At 37.1% G+C, this 9954-nt stretch overlaps 1 protein-coding gene across 1 annotated transcript; it reads left to right on the top strand.

Annotated features, from left to right (window-relative positions):
• Positions 1-6992: 6992 nt before the first annotated feature.
• On the top strand, positions 6993-9260 carry LOC131074335 (subtilisin-like protease SBT1.7). Its single transcript, XM_058010930.2, has one exon. It carries the CDS (start codon positions 6993-6995, stop codon positions 9258-9260), a length of 2268 nt encoding a protein of 755 aa, XP_057866913.2.
• Positions 9261-9954: the final 694 nt, after the last annotated feature.

Here is a 9954-nt window from a genome sequence, read left to right as displayed (position 1 = left end):
TAAATGGTAGTGCTCTGCCTCTCTTGTCCATCTTAGATTGGTGCATTGGTATCTGAAATACCTTTACAAAGACACATAACTCATTTTTTGCGTTGAAATGTAAAAGAAGTTCAACATGATTTAAATCTGTAATTATCTCCCACCTAAAAAAAATTGGGCTTTTCCCTGTTATATCTGAAAATAGACCATCCAAGGTCAATCATGTCATTTTACGTAGAGTTCTATACTCATTGATAAACATAGTTCTCTCTTGGGATTTTTTAACAAGTTTTTTCATGGAATCCGGCATGGGGAGAAGAGTAGCTAAAGTTAACAAAGTTTCTATATCACTTAACTTATGTAAGTGATCAGGAGCTTTGTCAATTATGAGGCATTGCTCGTACATTAGTCCAATCAAGGATTGATATTCTATTAGAACTTGTCCCACTGGTCAATGCAAGGAGATCCATCTGGTCTCAACATCCCTGAGAAGCCTGTTTGTTGTTGTTACTCTCTTAGAAAAAATCTGAAATTCTGCAAAACATTTAGGAGTTTGGTAGTAGTATGAGTGGAGCTCGTGGACCAGATCTTCAAATTTTGACACTATACGGAAATTGCTTACAATTACATATGCTAAATTCATTCGATGGGACATGCAGTGAATGCCAAGCATGTATGGTGCAATACTAATTTTTAATCTTGCGCAAAGGCTGGACCTTTGACCTTGGATTACTGCAGCTCCAACACACACCAACTTCTTGGAAATTGTCAAGTCATCCATACCACCAATTTCATTCAAATCTTTCTTAACTTCCAAATATAATTTTTTTGTTGTTGATTTGCCCCTCATTTTACGAACACAAAGTAGATGAGCTCGGTGGATGTTCTTTTTTATGGTATACACATGCATACAGACCCAAGCAATTTTATCTATCACGGTAACTTCATTTATGGATAATGAAATAAATTTTGATTCTTTTACACTCTCTTTTAAATTTTTATTTTCTACCTCAATGAGATAGTTTGTCATTTCCCATCCAACATTTATTGACCAATGTGACATAGGATAGTGAGGAACATTCAAAAAAGATAATAAATTACTATATTTTGAGAAATCTTTCATAGGATGCCCTGTGGAAAAAATATAAAAAATAACACTCATCTTAATAGTCTTTGCCAGGTTTGCATCTTTCGCTACGTGTTCAAGCCCAACCTTGATTATATTTCCACTATTACCAGTCAATGTCATTTTGTGGTTATGCTCTTCATATTCCACTGCGTACTTAACATGAAGACATTCTTCCTTTGATTTCCATCTTACTACTGGTGTTTCCTTTCCGTCTATGATTTGTTTTTCATAAACCTTACCAATATTCTTTTCTATGGTGTCAAGATTTAGCTACAACTTCTTCTCTCTTTTAGTTTTCCAATTACAAATATTACATATGAATTCTATTGGTTGTTCATCATTGTTTGGGACTGGCTCAATGAATGGGTACTTTGCTACCCAATCAAGCTTAAATCTCCTTGTCATTTCCCACTCCTGCCCCATTTTTGGTTTTCTTTTTCTTTTCTTCCTACCAAAATCATCTTTAGTGCTAGCTTTTTCATCCAAGAGAATTATCTCATTGTGGGTATGTCTTACAACATCTTCTCACATGGCAGTATTGTCATCCTCATTTGACACATTTAACTCAATGACAATCCTACCTTGTGGTGGTGGTATGCTACTGCAAAAATTGATGGACCAGAAATTTTTCCAATTCCAAAGTAAGACTTTATGGTAGTATCTCTAAGTTTTGGGCATTTTGATGGCCTCCCAATCCCTTCACCATGCTGAGGATTCCTAGCATTGTTTGGCCTCACAATCCCTTCACTACCCTAAGGAGTCTCACCCTTGTCTGACATCCCAATCTCTTTACCACCTTGAGGAGTCTCAGTCTCACCCTTGTTTGACATGGCAATCCCTTCACTAGACCAAAAAGTCTAAGTCTCACCCTTGTCTGACATCTCAATCCCTTCACCACCCTGAGGAGTCTCACCATTTTCTGAAATCTTGACCTCTCACTACGAAATAAAAATAATACTATGAAGTATGAAGAAATGATTACTCACCTTTACACTTTCTCAATTCTCAGAATCAAGAATTAGGAATATCTAGGCCTGTATTGTAGGATTGCAACTTTGGCCCTCTGCCCTACAATCAATTTCAAGGTTCCAACTCAAATTGTGCAACTCCTAAATTTACTAATCAGACCTAAACAAATTGTAAGGAAGACTGTTTTAAACTTTCAATTGTATTTATATTAATCCATGATTCCATTTTTGGCGAATTTCGTGGGCTTTTCAAAATGCATCTTATTGGCCCTTTGATTTATATGTAGGTGCCATACTTTATATGCATTGGAATTTGGCAAAATGGGTCCTCGAATGCTTATAATATTTTATTTTCCTTCCTGTTTGTATGTAGGTGTCATACTCTATATGCATTGAAATTTGGTGAAATGGGTCCTCAAATGCTTATAATGTTTTAATTCTTATTGACGAATTAGGTCTCATTATGCTTAACGTAAAATTTAACAATTGGCAAAATGGGTCAGTGCGTGCAATGAATATTTAATTAACCATCGGCGAAATAGGTCTTGGGTACAGTGTCGTATTACTATTTTTGGCGAATAAGGGAGGTGATCTAATACCCATGTCCAAGTGATTCCAGATGAATCTAACGGGGATCCACACGAAATGGTATGTAATCAATGGTGAATCCGAAATACATTGGACCATTAACACTAAAATTCTGGGCGATTTGGCCACCGTGTTGTCCAATACTATTCGCCAAAAGGTGAAGATTCGCGACAAAAAAACACTCTGGATATAGTGGCCTAATAGGAATTCAACAATGAAAATAATATGTAAAGTGGGGATCTTGGGTTTTTCAACCACTAAATTTGGGTTTACTGAGGGGCCAAGAGGACTTAACAAGGAACCACTTAGAGGGGTTAAAGAAAGGTAAAAGTTATAGAGTCTAAGAATTAACTTTTGATGGAGAGGAAGGGAATTTTAGACTTAGCTCTTGCGATAAATTGAGATAGTGAAGAACAAATCCAACAAGTAAAATTCATCCTTACACCATACCTAAGGTGGTTTAACATCAGAAAAAGATAAGTATGAAGCTTTTGTATGCCCATCTAGAGTGAAGAATTTCATATGTTAATCTTAATGAAAACTAATTATTATTTCATCAACAATAAACTAAAAAAAGTGATCTTTTGAGAATTTTATATACAAACACTTGAAGATGTGATCCCTATAAAATTGACAAAATAAATTATATTTTTTAAAACAATTTAGTTTATGCAAATAGCTACATGAATAAGAATATAACAATTACAACATGAAAATAATAATTGCATGCCAGTTAAACATGTTAATTTTAAAACATGCAAAAAAAATTCATCTTTATTTATTTAATAAGAAAATAATTTATTTTATATAGTAACACTATTTTACTATTTTTAAGATATGATATAAAAGAAATTGACTTTAAAGAACTTTATACTTACTTAAAAATAATAGATAAACAAGGCGAGGCCCTTTAATCCCCTATCTACACCTATAAATGGCCCATCCCATAATGCAATATTTTCATCAAATTTAAAAACTACAACCCTTATGTGTATCTATCCGATACATCAATTGTTTGATGTACATCTACATCATTTTAAAATGTTGAAATCTTGAATTGTTTGTATGTCTTCTAGAACATTTACTTTTCTAACTGTGACAATATAGACATCGATAGGAATGAGTCTACAAATAGTGATATTGTTTTAGATAAATAACTCTTTCCAATTGTATTATAGACAATCTTAAATATAAATAAAATCTTCCTAGTCCCTAACCTCCAATCTCACAATTTTCCTAATTTGGTAAATCAATCATATGGAAAGGAAATTATATAGTTAAAAATATCTTTTCTATGTTTTTGACTAAGATAAACAAGTTTTGAGGGGACAAAAAATGTCGTACAATAGGTTTTGAAGGGACCTAAAACCCTCAGATTTTAGTGGATTAAAAACCCACAAAGAAAAGTTGTGAAAAGATACATCAAAGAAATATACAAGCCTAGACACAACTGCACCAATTTTAACAGTCAATACAAATTTAGTGGTAAAGGAAACTGTGAAAAACTTGGCAACCACCACCAAACTGACGCCAGCCAAAACATAAAAGTAAATCAATACAAACCAAGCTGGCAAAAAATGAAGATCTAAAACATCAAACTATAGATCCAAATAATAGAACACAAGGGTTTAACAGTCACCCTCAGCCAACAAGCAGGGTTATCCCTAGCTCCCTTAACCTATAACAAAGTTTTTAGATCACCAACAACAAAACTTGATCTTAACCAAAAATAGACATTGGACGAACTGGGCCCTTTAAAATTACTAGCATTCAGTAGACGCCTGGACCAAACAAAGAAAAAAGGGTTTTTCCTGTCTCCCTTAACCATGAAAGTGAGTTTTTCAGGGATCCCACAACCAAGCAAAGCTCAGAACTCAGCAAAACATCCTAAAAGAACAGTCTGGAAAACTCGGTTTTGGAGAGGCACCCAAAACCAACTGCATTAGAACCCAAGAGGGTCTTTGCAGGCTCCCTCAACCCACAAAACTAGCAGCATGAGAAATAGCAGTCGAAATGCTTCCTCACCCCAACTCTCCACCTAAAAAGGAGATGGGTCCACCTTAATAAGACTAACATGAATACATACTAACAGACTAGATAATCATATTGAAGCCACAAGTAGCATCTGATAACATAAGAAAACAAGAGGGTTTTTACGGGCTCCATCAACCCATGGAGCTAGCAGCATGAATAGAAGTAGCTGAGCTCCAAGACCAAACCTCCTCCACCATGAGTACATAACCGAGAAAAGGAAGGTAGGGAAAAGACATCGTCCTTCCCAAGGCCAAACCCACTCACCACCAAAAGAGACCACACAAGCAGATCCAACACGACAAAGGCCACCATACCCAAAATACCACCAAGCAGACCCTTGAGCTTCCTGAATCCACCTACCAAGAAAAAAATAAATAAAGTCACGCAACCCTTCCCACCACGCCCAGCCTTGGCACTTGCCACATCGCAGAAAACAACACAAAAGAAAGAGCAAGGAGAAAATACCAAACCCACTCCATCTGCCTCACCATCCTCATCATCATCACCTAGCTCTTCGGTCGTCGAAGCCCTAGCACACCTTCTCCCTCCTACACTCCCTTTCCCACTCAATGTCATCCCAATTATTTTTTCTAAGTTATGTGTAGATAAAAATTCCATTACATTATATATTTAATACAATTTTGATTACAAAAAAATTAATTGAATTGGATGAAAGATTAAGTGTTTTTTTATATATGGATCCCACAAATTTGTTTGTTAATCTATTTAAGAAAATGTTGATAACATGGATGACCATCCTTGACCCAAAATAGTTGTTGAGGAAGAGTTTAACTATAGGAAGAAGACTTGGATGAAGAAAAACAAGAAGTAGGAGAACAAATGAGATATTAATCCATAGGAATATCCTAAAACCAATGAAGAGATAAAAAAAAAATTATGATAAAAAAAGTCAAGATTTCCATGTGGACAAAACGAATTGGTCGAAAAGAAACGAATATTATATTAAATATTTCAACCCCTCGTGGGAACATGACATAAAATCTTATTTAAGGGTCACAACTAAGGGAAGATACTAGGATTTTAGTTGCTTGGATAAGGAATGGATCTCATCATCACAAATGTGAGAAGGGTAGAAAGACAATCCCTATGGAAGATTGGGAAGATCAAATTTACATATTTGTTGGAAAATGGGTGGTTGAAACTAAAGGATACTTCATCCTAGATTGTGCAACTTTTTACAATATTCATATTTTGTAGATTTGTTTTTGGAAGTGGACAGTTTGAATGATATCTTTGAGGAGAGAAGGCTTCACAATATCACAAGTTTCTTAATCAAGATACACAATAGAAGAGATAACATTAAAATTGAAACCTAAAAATGGATCATCTTTGGTTCTATTGGTCCCTTAGACAATCTGGTCACTTGGACATCACTCAAATTTATACATTCTTTCTTTTTCTAGTGATAAATTTTGATTGTTGATAAACATAGTTTTCTCTCTATCTCACACTTCCTCAAAGTTTTCATATCAACTAGCCTTGATAAAATTATTTTGTAATTATCATCTCTACTTAATATGTAAAATATCTAACTTTTAATACTAAGGTAACAATGCTACTTAACTTGTTCCTTTCTTTAATCATTTTTCTTTCTCCTTGGTTATCATCATTACAATCTTTAATAAACAGTTCAAATAATACATAATATTTTGATCACATAAAAGGTTGTAACAAACATTAGTTGTGATTAATAAAAGTGAGGTAGGTCCTAATCTTTACATAATTACTATAGAGCAACTACCTAGGGCACATGAGGAGTCAACGCACATCCAAAACACACAAAATACCAAAACATGCTAAAACCCAACATGCAACCAAGACAAAACCACTAAATAAAGAAACAAAAAACAAACAAAACATTCAACTTCCTCTAAAGACATGAAGGAATAGTCTACTAAGCGGGGCATTATCATCTTACATTTCATGGCAAAGAACTTTAAATTTAAATTAATAGGAGACTCTAGGTATAACAAACATTACTAATTAATTAATATTAGTTAATAAATATTTAATCACAACTTTAATATATTAAATATAATTTAAATAATATATTATATATTACCGATAATTATTTAATAGGAGCACCTGTGGTGAGGAAGCAACGAGGACTAAATCCATGGACAATACACTCCCCTATAAAGAGCTCTCTCTATCTAGCATTCCTAACATATCAATTTGCTATTCTTCTCTCTTCCCGTTTCGTTCCTTACCTGGTAACAATGGCAAACGCGTCTTTTGCCGCTTGGATCCTCATGCTTCTCACTATCTCAACGATGATTTTAGATGAGGTTGAAGCTGAAGATTCAAGAAAGCCATACATTGTTCAAATGATGAAGACCATGAAGCCACATCACTTCAACTTGGATGAGAACTGGTATACTTCGATGCTCAGTCAGATCTCAAGATCTGATACCGCAATTGACATGTTATATACATATGATACGGTCCTGCACGGCTTTGCTGCGAGGATGAGTAAAGCAGAGGCTGAAGCCATGCAGAGTATGGATGGCTGCTTGGGTGTAATCCCCTCTTCTCTTAATCAAATCGCCACCACTCACACACCTGAGTTCCTGGGGCTTATTTCTTCTTCCTCTTTGTCGGACTCGGGAGTGATCACAGGCGAAGACGTTATCATAGGCGTGATCGACACAGGGATATGGCCTGAAAGCCGAAGCTTCCACGATGAAGGCTTTGGAGACATTCCTTCAAGATGGAAGGGCGAATGTGAGAATGGGCGGGGGTTCAATGCTTCACACTGTAATAAGAAAATCATTGGAGCTCGATACTTTTACAAAGGCTACGAAACTAAACATCCCATCGACGAAACCTTGGAATACAAATCTCCTCGAGACAACGATGGCCATGGGACACATACAGCTTCAACCATTGCTGGGGCTGCTGTGCCTGAGATCAGTTTCTTCGGTTTCGCCAAGGGAACTGCCAGAGGGATGGCCCCTGGAGCCAGGCTGGCCATCTACAAAGCCTGCTGGAAAAAGGGCTGCGATAGTTCAGACATAGCTGCTGCCATGGAAAAGGCCATCGCAGATGGCGTGGACATAATTTCTGTGTCAATTAGCTCTCAAGACCAGCCATTTCACATGCATGTCAGAGCCATTGCAGAATTTGGGGCCATGGAGAAGGGTGTTTTTGTTGCTGCCGCGGCAGGCAATGCCGGACCTCTTTCATCTTCTCTTAGTAATCCAGCCCCCTGGATTACTACTGTGGGCGCCAGCACCATTGATAGAGATTTCTCTGCTTCTCTAGTCTTGGGCAACCAAGATATACACAGGGGAACTTCTACGTACAAGGGTAATGGTACAATTCAAGAGAGACCTCTTCCTCTGGTCTATTCATCCACCAACAATAGCTCAAGGCGTTGCCTCGATGGCGGCCTTGACCCAAATATGGTGAAGGGTAAAATCGTGCTTTGTGATCAAGGGGAGTCTACTATCTATGAGAAAAGCAACGTAGTGGCGAGGGCTGGCGGTGCAGGACTGATTGTTGCAAATGGAGTGCTTTATGGTGAAGAGCAGCTGCTTACTAATATTGACGGTGTACCGGCTATCAATTTGGGTTTTAGAGCTGGAGAAAAAATCAAGGTATATATCAACAGTACAGGGATTGATGCCACTGCTACTTTGAGACTGTCTGGCTTGACTGAAGTGGGAAATACTGTAGCTGCACCCATTGTGGAGAGTTTTTCATCCAGAGGACCCACTTTAGCATACCCAGATATTCTGAAGCCAGACATAATCGCTCCCGGTGTGAACATCTTGGCAGCATACGCAGAAGTGGGAGGAGCCTTGCCCTACAATATTCTATCAGGGACCTCGATGGCCTGTCCTCATGTCAGTGGCATTGCAGCACTCATAAAAGCAATTCGTCCCACGTGGAGCCCAGCCGCCATCAAATCTGCGCTTATGACGTCTGCTTCCATTGTTGACAATACAGTGCAGGACATCAGGGATTCATCGACCATGGAAGCAGCCGACTCATTTGCCATTGGTGCAGGCCACGTGCACCCAATACGTGCAGTAGATCCCGGGCTTGTCTATGATCTGGGACCTCAAGACTACGTCAACTTTCTCTGCACGCTCAAATACAGCCCTCAAGAGATTGCTCTTCTCACGAAGAAAACAGTTTCCTGCCCGCGTACCAGTTTGGAAGCGGGAGATCTAAACTACCCATCATTCTCTGTGCTGTTCTACTATGGCAACAAATTCAGTCAGGTGAAGAGGAGAATAGTGACAAATGTGGGTGGACAAGCCAATGCAGTGTATCAAGCTAGCGTGAAGAGCCCTACCGGAGTAAAAATAACCGTGCAACCAGAGACGTTGGAGTTCAAAAAACTAGAGGACAAAGCAGAATACAGTGTGAGATTTGAAACCAACATCACATCTCCATTAGCGTCCAGTTGTCCTGCAATGGCAACCTGCAAATTAATGTACCTCGACATTATCGTATTGTTTGTAGCACTTCCAACTTACATCGCATTGCAGCCATTAAAGCTGCTTTATTTTTGTATTCCAATAAATAATTAGCCAAGGAATTTGGAATTCTTTCCTTCTAAAATAAAACATTACTTTTAATTTTTTGGGGGGCGATAAATACGGCTGGAGCGTCACTTGATCAGTAGTTTAAGACTGTTTTTAGAGTTGTATTTCTACATGCATAAAATGTTTTATTTTTTGTGATCTTTTTAAACAAGCACAAACTGTAATTTCAACCATCCATATTTCATAATATACTTCCATGATAAACGCATGGATGCCATTTTTAGTTCAAGGGCGGAAGAAAACAAATACAGATTGAACAAGTTCTTTTTATTCTGTATTTTGGTGGCATTGGAGTTCTCTAAAAGAATGAGAATCCGCTCTAGTACAAGGATTCAAATCAACAAAAAAAAAATTATAACTTAGAACACATTCAATTTGAAAAATGACATGTTCTATTCAGTTTTCAAGTGGCTCCCTTGGCCTTCTCTCCAATAGAAATTTCAATTTATCAATATATATTCTTTTATCACTTTCTCTCCTCCTTTATCTCTCTATTTACTCTTCTTTACATGTCTTGTTCTCTCCCCTCACTCCTTTTTCTCTTTCTCTCTTGCCTCCCCTCTCTTTCATTCTTTATTTTTATTTCTTTGTTCTATATTTCCTTTCGTATATTGCATATATTTTACTAATGGCACATTGAAGAAAAAAGATATAAATTTACAAGAGACACATCCTTCAA

Source organism: Cryptomeria japonica, chromosome 3 (assembly GCF_030272615.1).
Source record: "Cryptomeria japonica chromosome 3, Sugi_1.0, whole genome shotgun sequence".
Classification (NCBI taxonomy): Eukaryota; Viridiplantae; Streptophyta; class Pinopsida; order Cupressales; family Cupressaceae; genus Cryptomeria; species Cryptomeria japonica.
The sequence above is the reverse complement of the archived record's forward strand: the minus strand, read 5'-3'. Positions and strand labels throughout refer to the sequence as shown.

What these genes read in the sequence shown, in the direction of transcription:
- LOC131074335 (XM_058010930.2), top strand. Translation starts at nt 6,993, where the DNA reads ATGATTTTAGATGAGGTTGAAGCTGAAGATTCAAGAAAGCCATACATT.